At 39.6% G+C, this 16,356-nt stretch overlaps 1 protein-coding gene across 2 annotated transcripts in view; it reads left to right on the forward strand.

The window, feature by feature from the left end:
- Window positions 1-16,356, forward strand: part of TBC1D19 (TBC1 domain family member 19) — a 321,596-nt gene that overhangs the window by 281,520 nt on the left and 23,720 nt on the right. For both annotated transcript variants that reach the window (XM_030192613.1, XM_030192614.1), the window contains exons 17-18: window positions 1,210-1,319; window positions 8,676-8,767. In XM_030192613.1, coding sequence (XP_030048473.1) covers window positions 1,210-1,319; window positions 8,676-8,767 — 202 coding nt within the window. The remainder of the gene's footprint in view (window positions 1-1,209; window positions 1,320-8,675; window positions 8,768-16,356) is intronic.

Raw genomic sequence — 16,356 nt, forward strand, 5'->3', positions numbered from 1 at the left:
GATAATGTAGATGTGCTAACTGATTAGCGCAGAAGCACCCACTCTCTCCTGACATCACAGACCCAATCTGGACAAGCGTAGGCACAATGGAGACCTGGGCCTCCACCTTCAAGCTAAAACTAAACACAGAGAAAACCAAATTCTTTGTAATATCGAGTTCCTTTCACCCCATCCCCTACCACACTTTTACTGTTGATCAAACAAGCTTCACATTAGAAAACAAGCTTCACATTAGAAAGCAGTCTCAAAGTTTTGGGAGTTACCCTTGGCCAACAACTGACACTCGACGACCTAACAACCTCGGTCACAAAGAAAGCCTTCAGAACACTCTGGAAGCTAAGAAGAATTAGAAACCTCTTCCTTATCACTACATTCCGCCTCCTAGTCCAAACTCTGATATCCAAGTTAGACTATTTTAACGGTTTATACACAGGTTGCAAGGATCCGAGCCTGAAAAAATTACAAACCATCCAAAACATGGATGCCTGCTTGATCTTCACGTCTCCCCACTATGGGAGAACCTCCCCCCTACTGTAAACACTCCACTGGCTGCCCAAAAAGGCCAGAATAAGCTTCAAGATCCTTATGCTTATGCACTATCTTTCAGGGACTATCCCCACTGAAGGCGATTTCACAGTGACAAATCAAGATCAAGAAAGTAGTGCAAGCCAATAAAGAACCCTGCTACAAACTATCCTTGTTAATGAGTTGGGATCTCTTAATGGGTGTCAGCATGCCTTACTTGATCATGTCTTGTCATTGAGATTCTTTGATACCCAAGACAAGTAGCCAGCACCAGAACTGGCTATGGTCCTAGCTGCTCAAGGAAAATACTTGTAGCTAATTTGTATGGGAAGGGGTAGTGATGGGACAGAAACAAAGAACTTGCTGACTGTCTGAAAATGTCTTTGGATGAGTTTGACATTGTTGATCAGTCTTATGAGGAAGGCTTTCTTTGCAGCAATGATAGTATGTTGGTGGATTGCTTAGTGTTGTCCACCTTCATTTCTGACTGCTACACTGATTTGCACCATTTCTATTTTAGCCTTCTGGGTTCAAAAATTTTCATTTATATATTTAAAGATTTAATCATTTAAAATATATATATTTTTAAACCAATCTTGTATTGTTTAATGCATTTATTTATAAAATTCTATTGATAATTTTCAAGCACTGGATCATTTTCAATTGTTTTTTTTGCTCTTTCAGTTGCTCCACTTTGTTATCTGTACCATGAACCTTCCAAACTCTATCAAGTGTTCCGTGAGATGTATGTGCGCTTTTTCTTCAGACTACATTCCATTTCTTCTCATCTCTCTGTAAGTTTGAGGCTATTATATTTTTTAGTTGCCTGAAATGATACAATGATTGTTCTCTATGGCAGTGCTTCCCAAGTCTGGTCCTGGAGTACCCCTTGCCAGTCAGGTTTTCAGAATATCCACAGTGAATATGCATGAAAGAGAGTTGCATATAATGCGGCAGTGTATGCAAATCAAGTTCATGCATATTTATTATGGATATCCTGAAAACCTGACTGCAAGGGGTACTCCAGGACTGGACTTGGAAAAAATTGCTCTGCAGCATCTAGCTCTCTTTTGACTTGTGGCTAAAGAGAGACTATCAACCTAATCCCTCCTTTTTAGGTGATACTATCAATACAAAATCGTATGATTAAAATGATGAAAACCGTCTATATTTTGAGGCTGCCAGCATTATTCATGGAATGATGATTATGAAACTAGCATAAAATTATAATCACAGTATGGACTATAAATTTTATTTATTTATTTTAAAAACTTATTATACCACTTAATTGACTAAGTGGTTTATAAAAGAACATACATAATCATTTTAAATAGAACCTAACATACAAACAGACACATTTAAAATATTTTAAAAGTTCACTATTTAGACTATTTGAAATGTTTAAAAAGTTAACAATTTAAACTCTCATATAGAGTTTAAGGCAGCTCTTAAAACCCACCGTTTTTGGCAGCTATATAGCACCGTCCCCTGACCCTTTGGGCCTATGGTCCTCTGCTTAACTGTGGAATGGCTTACTTCTAATTCATTGCCTGTTGCCTTTATGCTTTGGTTGGAGGGGGTTGGTTTCCCCCTCTTGAGTGAGATATTAGACCTCTATATTTTCTTTTACATTGTTTTTTGTGTTTACTTTCTCTCTTTTCCCCCTTTATTTTTCTCTGTCTTATTTGTCATTGTAGTTCTTTTCTGTTACAACTTTCTTGTTGTTTATATTGTACATCTGTATGATGATATTTTCCTTAGTAGTATATCAAATAAAGCTAACCTGAAACGATAAATTAAAAGGCAGCTTAATTGACTTGCTATCCCACACTGACATGCCCTCACACATGTTCTATAGGGTGGCCAGTAATACACCAGCCTGTCTCAGTTTGTAGGTGGGACAGGATCCATACAGAAAAAGTTTTATAAAATTACCCCTAAAGGTCCACCTGTGTGAGAAATTCCAAAAGGGTGCCTATTTTATAAAAGCCCTCATCCAATAAACTCACAATACACATAAATTCTATAAATGGCACCTAAAAAAATCGGTGAATTCTATAAGTGGCACCTAAAAAATCGGTACCGAAACCCCCCCCCCCCCCCCAGCTTAGGCAGTATTCTATAAGTCGATCCTAAAGTTCAACGTGGTTTATAGAATACACTATTAAGCGGAGAGTCGTGTGAAAATGCCCACGCCTGAATTTACTTGTGGAGCACTGTTCTGTAATCATACATGTAACTTGAAGCCACGCCCCATTCCACCCTAAAATGCCCATGACCCTCCCATTTCCATGCCCCCTCTTTGGGAACACACGTAAATTTTAGGCATGGATCCCACGCCTAACTTTACGCGTGTTGATCCTAATTAAATCTAATTAATGCCAATAATTGCTTGTTAAAAAGCCATCTTGTAGAATATTTAGACCAATATGATATTCTATCCCCTTCTCAGTCTGGTTTTAGGAAGAACTTTAATATAGAGACAGTCTTATGTGCTTTATTAGCAGAAATGAAATATTGGTTTGGTAATGGACTTGAAGTGTTCTAATCTAATCCAGTTCAATCTATCTGTGGCCTTCGATGTGATTGATCATGAGATTCTCTTGTGGATGTTAGATGGAATTGGTCTTGCTGGCTCGGTTTGGACTGGTTCAAAGGGTTTTTAACATCAAGAACATACCAAGTCAGGATAAGGCATGAGCTTTTCACTCCTTGGGGTCCGGATTGTGGTGTCCCACAAGGGTCCCCGTTATCACCCATTGTATTCAACATAGTAATGTATTCCTTAGGTAACATCTTAGATGATACTGCAGTGAAACATTTCCTTTATGCTGATGGCATTACTCTACTTATTCCTTGGGATGATGTGCTGTTTTGATATAAGTAAAGTTTTGTGTTAAATTAGTAGAAAATTGGGTTACTACTACTACTACTATTTAGCATTTCTATAGTGCTACAAGGCGTACGCAGCGCTGCACAAACATAGAAGAAAGACAGGTTACTACTCACAAACTGAAATTAAATTTAGATAAAAACTACATTTTTATTTCAGCAAATCCCCAAAAGACTGTGAGCAATTCTAGTCATCACATCTCAAAAAAGATATAGTGGAATTAGAAAAGGTACAGAGAAGGATGACAAAAATGATAAAGTGGATGGAACCCACTTCCCTATGAGAAAAGGCTAAAGTGGCTAGGGCTCTTCAGCTTGGAGAAGAGAAGTCTGAGGGGAGATATGAGGAGGTCTATAAAATAAAGAGTGGAGTGGAATGGGTGGATGTGAATCGCTTCTTTACTCTTTCCAAAATACTATGACTAGGGGACATGCAATGAAGCTTTTAAGTAGTAAATTTAAAACAAATTGGAGAAAATATTTCTTCACACAGCATGTAACTAAACTCTGGATTTCATTGCCAGAGAATGTAGTAAAAGCAGTTAGCTTTGCAGAGTTTATAAAAGGTTTGGTTAATTTCCTAAAAGAAAAGTCCATAAGCCATTATTAAGATAGCCTTGGGGAAAATCCACTGCTTATTTCTGGGATAAGCAGCATACAATCTGTTTTACTGTTTTGGGATCTTTCCAGGTACTTGTAACTTGGATTGGCCTCTCATGGAAGCAGGATACTGGGCTTGATGGACCTTCAGTCTATCCCAGTATGGCAACACTTATGTACTTATATCCAGTGCTGAACCATAAGCATAGACCAGGCCTGTTTTCCAGTTGAAACTGAATTAGGATATTGGGTGTGGTATTGGATCCACATCTTTCCTTTGAAAATCGTGGCTCAATTCACCAAGAACATTTTCTTTACCTTAAGAAAATTAAGAAGGATCAGACATTATTTTGATTCTTTGCAATTTAAACTGGTTGTTGAAGCAGTGGTTTTGAGCCAATTAGACTACTATAACATACTTTTTGCAGGCTGTTCGCAGTTGCTCCTGAAGAAACTGCAAACCCTACAGAATATAGCAGTTTCTTTTTCTGCAAAAAAACATTTGATAGGGCTATTGATTAGAGGTCATTGGTTTTGAGTTTGAGCTAGGGAGTACTTTAAATTCTGCACTATCATATTTAAGACATTACAAAGTTTTGCACCAAGGTATATGTTATCACTAGTAACTTTTCCCTGTTATGATGTTACTGTACGATTGACAAATAGTCTGGCGTTATGTTTACTTTCTTTTAAAGCTGTTAGATACAAAGCAAAAGGCTGTTTCAATCTTTGTTCTCTTTCACAGGAGTTAAGCTTTGGAATGATCTCCTTGCTTTAAGTAGATTTTCTTTTGTTGTTTTTACAGTTTAGGAAGTCTTTGAAAACATGGTTGTTTGAGAAGTTTTTGGGTGATATTTTTTATAATTACTGATCTTTATTGTATTTCCCAGGTACTTGTCCTCTTTTTATTTGTAAGCCACACAGTTTGAACACAGTATTTTTGCATACATTTTATAGTCAGAATTCAGTAAGGATATTGGTCTGTAGATAGATACAAATTGGGGATCTCTATTGGGTTAAGGTAGTACCACGATATTGGCCTCAAGAAATCGACCCAATTGGCATGAGGAGGCAAGCAGTGCTTGGTAGTGTCTTTGTAACTTCATTGCTAAAGAACTGGAAAAAGATTTATAGAATTTCATGGGAATCCCATCAGGCCATCAGAAATGGGTTTATTGAGTACTTGTGCTTGAGAGTCCGATAAACGTGGTAGCTATAATTTTGATAAAAATGATGAAATGCTCACTTCAGATGTTGAACACTCAGAGGAATATGGATTTATATAAAATTGTTGAAACTCTTCAAGACTTTGACGAGTAGTGGAGCATATGTAACCAGAGGTAGACTTTATATGGGAGATACAGTGTTTAGTCCTTTTGCCTTTAAGATATAATACTAGAAGCATATCAGCTCTGTTAGATGCAGAATAATAGACTGCAATTTGTCTAAAATGAATTACTGATGCAGTACCCTATTAGATAGAAGGAGGTTATGTTTAATTTTTAGTGATCTAAGTTTCTGCATCAATGGTTTTGATGATAATGATGAATATAGCATGGATTCTAGTTGATGTATTTCTTTTTCCAACTGATTGATTTCTGTGTTGTTGGGTTTACATTAATGAGTAGAAAAACTTATCATTTCCCCACAACCTTATATGATTCCCAAAAAGTAAGATAAAATGAAGTAGAGTTTTCATTAACGTTTAAAAAATGTCATCAACTTATGGGCAATGTATTGTAGAAAATCTTGATTCCCTAATAAGATAGTATTCAACCTCCAAGATGACGATTTGGGAGTTGCCAGGGGACCAGGAAAAATCACAGGTAACTGCAGCATGATCTGATATAGATATTTCGAGGATTTCAGTGTTGCTTAACACGGGAACCAAATCTTTAGAGCATAGTAAGTAATCCAAGGGAGAATAGGACTGATGGGGTACCAAGTAGAAAGTACATTCACGTGAAGTGGGGGTGAGTAAGTCTCCAAGAGTCCGTCCAACCATTAAGCTGCATCAAGAATTTTAAGGCTTCACAAGCTTTCAGTTTAGCAGGTCGACACTCAGAAGTTCTATCCGGACATTGATCAATTGGAAAATTGAAATCACCACTTATTATAGTGTGGCATGATAAAGATGCAGTTCCTGTGCTGTTAATTTGATTGAAGAAGTTGCTATCATCAACATTTGGGGCATATATATTGGTCAAGGTAAGAGGTTATTATCAAGAGTTCCTTCAAGGCAAGACCACCTGCCCTTGAAGTCATGAATGTGAGAAGTAAGACGAAATGGTAATGATTTGTTAATAAGAGTAATGATGCCATTTTTGTGACCAAATGCTGGGCTCACATAACACTGGTCAAACCGTTTGCCACTCACTTTGGATGCCTCTTGCAAATTCAAAAGTGATTCCTGAAGGAAATATATGTCTGATCTAGATTTTTTTCAAGTAAAGAAGCATTTTCTTACGCTTGGTAGGATGGGAGATCCCTTTAACATTCGTCATGGCGGAAAAAATTATAATGATGCAGCAGAGTGGAAAGCAAAAAATGTCCATGCACGTTAAAAAAGCAAATCAAGCAACATAAGCCCTTAGAAAACAAGCAAACAAATTGCTTCAAGTTGAACAAGGCAAAAAGTGCCATATCAACAAGAAGAAAAAAAAGGGAAAAGAAAAGATTAAAATGGATGTGTGGGGTCTCTTGTATCCAGAAGCTATGAGCTATGGACGCGCATACTGGCGTGCTTAAAAAAGATTCGATGAACAATAGCAGCCATGATAAAAAAAAAGAAGGCATTAAGCAGAGTTGTAAATATCGATTAGTGAGACGCTATTGAGAGATGTAATTATTCAGGTTGCATTTTCAGAAATTGAGGTGAGGAACTTTTGAAGGTCTTCAGGGTTGGCATAGTGTTTGGTGGTGTTCTGGTACATGATACGCATGATGGCAGTTTAAAGCAGCCCATATTGAGCCCCAATTGCTTTTAACTTGGGGTGCATGTCTAAAAATAACTTCCTCTTTCAAAACGTCAGGAGCCACATAGATTTTTAAACCAGCATGCATTAAAGGTGTTTTAGTGTGAGTGGCGTACAGGATTAACATAGCTTGAGTGTGCCTTAAGAATTTTACAATTATAGGGCGTAGGTAGTAATTCCACGTCACTGATTGGGTTGTAATCCTGTGGGCACACTGTATGTCAAGAATTGTATCTGTCAGGAGAGCCAATAAATTTATAAGAAAGGTTCTCAAAGAAACTTGCCATATCTGCACCTTCATGTTGTTCAGGCCACACCATTATCAATCTCGTTCTATTAGGAAGATCTTCAATTTCATATTGAAGCGTGTCTATTTCGTTTAATTTACGCTGTGTACTGAGATACTGCTCGTCATGTACAGACATTCGCTCTTCTAATAGCTCCAGTCTTGCACTAAATTTAGTTATTTTTGTTGACATCGATGCAAGATTTTTTTAAATTTCTGAGGTAGTTTGTAAATTATGGTGCATAAGATCACAAAGCAACTTAATGTCTTCAGCAGTTGAATCGAAAGAATCATGCCTGTCTGGTGGTGATGACACCTGAAGGCCTTTTCCGGTGTGCAAGGCTCATGCTTACTCCACTTGGGAGTGGACTGTATCGAGAAGGAGCCATCCAGTGGTGTACCAAGGTGGGGGCGGTCCGCCCGGGTGCACGCCGCTGGGGGGGTGCCGCGCGCCGGTCAGCGTCGTTCGTTTCCATGCTCCCTCTGCCCTGGAACAGGAAGTAACCTGTTCCGGGGCAGAGGGAGCATGGAAACGACCGGCGCGCGGCACCCCCCCCCCTCCCAGCGGCGTGCACCCAGGGGGGAAGGGGTTCTTTCGCTGGGGTGGGGGGTGTCCTTTCGCCAGGGTGGGGGTCACGCTGCACGGGGGGGCGCTGCACCCAGGGGGGCGGGGCGCATTGGCGATCCGCCCCGGGTGTCAGCACCCCTAGGAACGCCACTGGAGCCATCATTTTTATTAGATTTGTGAGCCATGAATGTTAGTAGGCTGTATTACAGTAGAAAATGAAGGAAAATGTACCTGAAAAGGCTGCTATATCAATGATTTAGAAAAGTGTCAACAGGAGAGCAAGACTTATGCATCCATGCTGGATAAGGTCACGTGATGTCCCCCATTGTTTGTTCTTTCAAAAAGTACTAAGACTAGGGGACACTCAATGAAGTTACATGGTAGTACTTTTAAAACAAGTAGGAGAAAATATTTTTTCACTCAATGAATAGTTAAGCTTTGGAACTCATTATCAGAGAATATGGTAACAGCAATTAGAGTATCTGGGTTTTAAAAAGGTTTGGACAAGTTTCTGGAGGGAAGGTACATAGGTTTGAGATGGAAATGGGGAAAGCCACTACTATCTTTGGGATTGGAGGCATTGAATCTTGATACCATTGGGATTCTGCAAGTTACTTGTGACATGGATTGGCCACTGCTAGAAGGAAGAAACTGGGGTAGATGGGCCATTGGTCTGCCCCAGTATGGTTTTTCTTATGTTCTTAGGTTTGGGGGGTGGGGTTTGTTAATAGTGATCAATTTTCTTTAGAAGTATACTAATGTGTGTACTCAATTAATCTGAAATAATGTGAAAGTGACTTTTTTTCAGTAATGTATCATTTTTTTCTAGGGCATTGTATCACTGTGTTTGCTTTTTGAGACATTGCTTCAAAGTCATCTTCCTGAGCTCTTTTATCACCTTCGAGAAATTGGGGCTCAACCGTAAGTACTTTTTCTCAATTTGAATATTTTAGTTAGATGTCTGTGTGACTTATATCCCTCCCTGATTTAGTTTTATCCAGTTTATATAAAAATGTGTTTATCATTATTAGTCCAGCAGTCAAAAATGTTTGAAACTAGCTGTGGTTGAAGGATGATTTTATGAGTTCTGATTAGACACTACTTGTCTTTCTGCTCTGCAACCAATATAACATAGAAACATAACAGTTTTCAGTAAACAAGCACTTCTTGAGTTGCCCAGTCATCCCTATCTATTGTCCCATAGTGGAACTTACTTGATCTTCCTATCGTCTCTCTCTCCCTCCAAAAGACAGAATGGAAAATATCTCAGTACATACAAGTGCAAATGACAAAGTTACCAGTAAGGCTAAATACTGGCTGATAGGGTTCAAATAGAGTTGAATAAAGTTCAGAAACAGTAGATAAGTTTTAAACCGCTGGTAGAAGAGAGCAGGACTTGGAATGCGAAGTTGAGAAATTGAACGTGTCACAAAAAATGTTGACTCTTGCCGGTTGCCCTATTTCCAAATAATACTTCTTGCTACTGGCCCACTGCTGAAAACTACATCCTTACAAATAATCCATCCCTCAAAGCTACCCCTAAAACTGGCCCACCGTCCCAAAAAAATGCCCCATCCCAAAAATCTACCCCCCACCACTTCCCCATCACCTGTAAAACTGCCCTGCCCCCAAAGCCAACTCCCTGCAAACTGCCTTCAGCTTCTGAAACTACCACATGCAACTGCCCAATCACCCAACAAACTACCCCAAACCTGAAATATACCTCCCAAAACTATCTCTGCACAACTGTCCTACCAGCTTGTAAACTGCTTCCCCCAAAAACTTTACTGCCCCACCACCTCACAAATTGCATCTACTCCCCAAAACTACACACTCCACAGATGTCTTACCACCCTGCAAACTTTCCATGCCTCAAAAAGCTACCTACCGTAACTGCCCCACAATCCTGCAAAATACCCCATCCCCCAAAACTACCACAACTGTCCTAACCCCAAAATCTGATCCTGAAGCTATCATCCTCAAAAACAACCCCCCCATAAATGCCCCACCACTCTGCAAACTGTCCTCCCACTGTCCCAACCCCTAAATCAATCACCATAAATGTCCCATGGTCTGCCCCAAGAACTACATCCACAAATGACTTACAATCTTACAAACTGCACTACCAACAAACATAACCTTGCAGACTTCCGACTGCAACTGTCCCAATCCCAGTAACTACTCCCTTCAACAGCCCCACATTCTCACAGATTTCCTCAGCTCCAAATCCTATCCCCCTGCAACTACACCACCACCTCACAAATTGCTCACACACCCCTTCAAGCTTGCAGATTTCTTATATACCACCTGCAAGCTTGAAGGCTACTGAAGTGGGTTACATTCATGCATAATAAGTATTTTTCTGTCTCTGGAGGGCTCACAATTAAAACAAAAAAAATCATAAACTGGAGTGGGATTTTGAACCTGGTTGCCCTGGTTGTCAGCCCCCTACACTAACCATTAGGCTACTCCTCAATTCTGTATGGAGGTCTGTTGCAAAATAACTCTCCTCTCGTGTGTCTGGGCAAAAAACTCTTTATTTGGGAGTCAATCCCCTTCTTATATACTCTATGAATATTCATGGATATTACATGTATTATCATTACTATTGGTTACATTTTGCTTACACAACCATGATCATGCATTGCTTACAAGAACAACTCTACATGAACAGCTCGTGAACCTGCTCAGGAATGTACAAACATCACCTGCTATTCTGCTACTTTCTCAGGAAAGAACAAAAACATCACATGCTAGATTCTCAGGAATATACAAAACATCATCTGCTGCCTGTATCCAAATACATTCTATCTACATCTCCACCTTTTTTTTTTTTTTTTTTTTTTTTTTAATGAAATCTCCGTGGTGTGCCAGCTGGAGATGGAGGTGGAGATGTTTGTAATAGCTTATAAACATATTGAGCAGAGTGACGTGTTGGAGCGAATGGACGAGGAAAACATAAAGAAAAAAGGTTAGGAATGCATTGTATACAACAGCAAAAAATAGTGAAAACAAAAATACCAATGACTAAATACTGGATAATAGGGCGGAGCCAGGTCCAAGGGATCCATTGCCACAATTGATCCCATACATCAGAGAGTAGGTTATTATGAATAGTAATATGAGTAGTTAAATTCCGTAGGAAAGCTAATTGTTTGTCAATGGCCTTTGAATTGTCAGATAAATTAAAACAGCACATGTCCTGAAACTCTTCGCAACCATGATGGTTAAGTAATAAAAGATAATCAATGGCTGCTCGATTTTGTAAAACTCCATGACGTAATTGCTGTTGCTCAGCATTAAGTAAACTAATAGCAGTGGAGGTTGCATTGATTGATTTAATTGCCCAACAGGCTAATTCACGAATATTTTTTGCATTTGCCGCTGCCAATGCAGGGACACCTATTAATGAAAATGCAAGTGCCAGATATTCAGTTTGACTCAGAAATTTAACATTATCATTGCAATTGGCAGCAAGGGTCATACGCTTGGATCGCATATGTGAGGAGTTAGAAAATAAAATATGTTTACTGGGAAGTACCATAGTGAGTCGACTTAGACAGCATGTAGTACCATCAGATATATTAGCTGGAATATAATTAAAGGTATACATTCCACATGACCAAAACCAGCCAGGGGGTAAATGAGTAAATTTATAAATATATGAAACATTTTCGTAGGAGCTACAATTTAACAAAGTTGGTCCAAAATTAACACAATTTGATCGGGTACAATTAACCATACGAGCACATGTCATATTGATACTAGCTATTTGATTGGTTCTCACATGCATTGCCAAAGTAGGCGGCAACAGGGTTTGTGTTCCCCAATTATGGTATTCATAAGAAGCATTTCGATAGGATGAATTAACAGGAAGCTGTGAATAAAACCAAGTATCATTTTGCATATCTTTAGGATCATGACATACTGGAATCAGGCAAGTTGCCAAACTTCTCCAACTGCCTTTTGATGAGAAAGACAGAAATCAGTTTGGTTCAGTGAAATTGCAAACGCTTCCCAAATATTTTTTGTGGGAAGTAATTGTGACTGTCCACAAGGTATGTACAAACAACAACACAGTAGAAGCAATGTAATGGAATTAGCATTAAGCGCTGCAATAATAGCCACTACGAAGTTATCATCAGTCTTTTCAATATGAGCTTTTTCTAAAGTCTCTGTAGCTTGTTGACTCAAGGCTTTAATTTGTCCCCAAGTAACAGGAGCATTAGGTTGACGAGTCACTGACCGTTTGCGTGTTTGCATCTGCGGTCCTTGAAGGGTGAGTGTGAAATTGGGAATTGGGTTGTGAAGACCTTGATGCCACGACATGAGGTTTCACCCACTTTGCTGGAATCCACACCGGGCCAGAATCTGTTTGAACAGCAGCGTAACCACGACCCCAGGTAAGGAGAGGCACAGGGGAACTCCACTGATCAGAAGGTAGTTGTCGGTATATGACCAAAGGACGAGATAAAGGTGGGGCAGGAGTACGAAAATGTTGTTCAAATCTGGAAGAAAAAGTTTTTGTAGCAGGATTATTGATGAGATTGAGATGATTCAGTGTGTAAAGGATTTGTGCTAAGCATTCATCAATGCTTACTCTATGACGGAGAATACCGTCTTTTTTTGTAGTCAGATTACTTAAAGCAGTTTTCAGTGTGCGATTAGCACGTTCAACAATAGCTTGACCAGTGGAGTTATAGGGGATACCAAAAAGGTGCTCAATATGCCAGAGGGTCAGGAACTCCTGTAAGGAGGTGGAAGTATAAGCAGGGGCATTGTCTGTCTTGAGAGTTTTAGGAACACCCATGACCGCAAAAGCTTGGAGAAGATGAGAGCGGACATGAGATGTAGTTTCCCCTTTTTGTGCAGTGACCCACAAAATCCAGAATGAGTATCAACAACCACATGAAGCTTAGACCATTGACCAAAAGGGGGAAAGTGAGTAACGTCCATTTGCCAGAGGCTATTAACTTCCAGACCACGAGGATTAACTCCAGGAAAAAAGGTAGTAGGAGCTGAAAAGGAACATTGTGGACAATTTTTTGATAATAGCTCTAGCTTCTTCTAAAGAAATTTGAAACTGGCGAGCTAGGCTAGGTGCATTTTGATGATGAAGTTCATGACTGCAGTGTGCTGTGGAGAAAAAATGAAGATGGCGATCCGCTCGAGCATTCCCTTCAGACAGACCACCAGGAAAAGGTTGATGACTGCGGATATGACCTATAAAGAGAGAAGAAAGGCGATTCTCCAAGTAACCTTGGAGGGTTAACAGTAAAGCATAAAAAGAGGCATCCATTTTGAATGATACATAACTGTCGGGCATGCGACGGACAAGATTAGCACAATATTGACTGTCAACAATAAGATTCAGTGGTTGATCTGAAAATAAAGAAAGAGCCAGGATGATGGCAGCAAGCTCTGAACGTTGAGCAGAGGTTTGTGGAGAGGTAAATTTGACGTGCCATTTGTTCAGATTGTACCAAGTAACCACCCCACGAGTGGGACTACCATCTGTAAAGACGGTGAGAGCAGTAGGGAGTGGACGTAAAGAAATGGGATCATGAAGAGTGATTGGCAAAATGGATGTGCCCTGTATGCGAGGGTCTTTAGGATAGTGGCAATCTATAATACCAACATAAGTGGCTAAAATAAATTGCAAGTCGTCGGAGAACTGAATCATTTTTTCCCACTGCCACAAAGAATGAGGAATGATGAGTTTAAGAATGTCGAAACCAGTCATGAATGTTGCTCGCTCTCGAGCTTTAGTAATCAGCAAGGCTAGTTGCTGGGGCCATTGTGTAATAGTAGAATGGAGAGTATTCTGTAAATAGACCCATTCTATCAATTTCGGAGGAGTTGTATCTTGATATAAGACACCAAACGGTTGTCGGTGGGTGGGGTCTTTGAGAACGCAAAAACAAAAAGGGCAAATGCATCTCGTCTATCTGTCCATTTTGTTTGTAAGATTTGATCCAATTGTGACAGAATGGTTTGTTGCGATGCAGTGAGTGTAATTAATTCAGCAGGTGTTTTATGACCTTTAATGCGAGAAACAGGGGTTGTAAAAATTCTGTAGGAAGTTTCAAGTAGGGACGTAACCAATTGAGATTTCCTAAAATCTCTTGTAATTGATGTAATGTCGTGGGAGACTGTAAATTGAGATGAGGAGCGACAGGTTGGGCTGCAGCTTTAGTCATACGGAAACCTAGATATAAATAGGGTTCCTTTTCTTGAACCTTCTCTGAGGCAATTGTTAATCCTGAGGAGGCCAAGATAGAAATTAAAGTAGATTTCCAAGAAGGGGGAAGAGTTATCCCTGCAATTAGTATATCATCCATATAATGATATACCAAAAGTTGAGGGAAATAGGCACGAAATGGTTGCAAGGCTTGATGAACATAGTATTGACAAATAGTGGGTGAATTTAACATTCCCTGGGGCAAAACTTTCCAACAATACCTAGTAGTAGGGTGTGCATTATTGTAAACAGGTACAGTAAAAGCAAAGTATTTATAATCTTTTTCCTGGAGAGGAATTGAAAAAAAACAATCCTTCAGATCTATAATAGCTAATTGATAATCATAAGGAATCAAATTAGGATTTGGAATACCACATTGTAACGGGCCCATTGGTTCTAAAATCGCATTAATAGCTCGTAGGTCATGTAAAAATCTCCATTTTCCGGATTTTTTCTTGATCACAAATACCGGAGTATTATATGGAGAATTGGTAGGCTCAATGTGATTTAATTGTAATTGTTCTTCCACCAATTGATGTAAAATCAACAGTTTTTCTCTGGTAATCGGCCACTGCTCTACCCAAACAGGTTTGTCAGTTTTCCATTCCAAAGGAAGAGAAAAAGACATATTTATGAACTGTTAATCAGGTAGGATCAATGATGCATCTAATTGTTCCAAAAGGTCACGACCCCATAAATTAAAGGGTACTTGTAAAATACAGGGCTTAATATGTCCTAGAACCTTGGTATCGTTAGGATATGTAATAGATAACCATTGAGAACTTTGGGAGGCTGACTGAGTTCCCCCTATTCCTGTCACATGTGAAGTATCTTCAATGGGCCATTCCACAGGCCATTGTTTATAAGCTATGACAGAAACATCCGCCCCGGTATCTAATATACCAACAAAGGGCTTTTGTTGCAATAAAAATTGAGCAGTGGGTCGTGCATTAGAAACCGGTTTTAAAACTGCACTTACCTGTCGCGTAGATCCAAAGCCCATGTACGAGAGACAGTAGAAGGAATAGGTGCTGTAAAATATGGTAAATAATTAATTGTGCCCACGAGTCCCCGGGAGAAATTGTTAAAGGTGATGAGGACCATACTTGAATTTTAACAATGCCTGTGTAATCAGCATCAATAACTCCAGGGATAACATGAATACCTGCCTTCGATGCAGAGGAGCGAGGTAATACTAAACCTACAGTAGCCGCTGGAATGGGTCCTTTAAAGGTAGTATTATATACCAAAACTTCATGAGGTAGATGGCAGTTTTACATTCCGCTGCAATAAGGTCAATTCCTGCACTACCTTGTGTAGCAGTAGTACTATGAGCAAAAGACCCTTGCACTCCCTTTGGACCGAGGTTAGGAGTTAACCCGGAGCAAAGTTTTTTGGGGGTGGCGGTGTGGAATTAATTGGATTAGAGCGACATTGATTGGCCCAATGATATCCTTTTTGACATCGAGGACATTTTCGAGAAGGTCGTGAAGGTCCTTTTGCAAAGTTGGCACCCCCTCCTGGGGCTCTACACTGAGCTCGAAAATGTCCTGGTTTCTTACAATTAAAACACGTCCCCTGTGGCTTATTACCTTTTTGTATAGCTCCTGCTAACAAATTCATAGAATAACCATGAGTCCCCACATCTGCACATGCGCTCAATAAATCTGCTAAAGTAATTCCTGGGCGATGAGCTACAGTCTGCAATGCCTTTTTGCAATCTGAATTTGCATTTCTTGGGCTAATTTAATCAATAACTCTGTTTGCGCATCAAGATTATCAATTTGCCTAGTTACAGCTTCCTGCAATCGATTAACAAATTGAAGGTAAGATTCGGTTGCACCCTGTTTAATTGATGCAAAAGATTTTGTTGGTTATTCCCTTCTGGTGTTCTTTTAAATGCTCGCAAGATACAAGTGCCTATGGCTTGAAAACAGGTATCGTTTTGTTGAATTTGCATATCAAGGGTTGAAATGGTCCCGATCCATAAATTTGATCAGGCACCAAATTAGTCCCAGTGATAAGTTGTGCTGCTTGCTTATATTCATTATCCCACACTACATATTGCGCAGGAGTTAACAGCATACGGAAAAGGTCTTTCCAATCTTTTGGAGTCATTAAGTAACCGTTACTAATCCCTCTATCATGCCTGAACAAATGAACTTTTTAAACCTGATTCTACGATAGCTCTACGTAATTCTCTCAAAACTTGATAAGGTAGAGCAGTCCATTCTGCATGATGTGTTTCGTTCCCTGCCTCTATTGTTGT

Source organism: Microcaecilia unicolor, chromosome 2 (assembly GCF_901765095.1).
Source record: "Microcaecilia unicolor chromosome 2, aMicUni1.1, whole genome shotgun sequence".
In the NCBI taxonomy this organism is placed as follows: domain Eukaryota; kingdom Metazoa; phylum Chordata; class Amphibia; order Gymnophiona; family Siphonopidae; genus Microcaecilia; species Microcaecilia unicolor.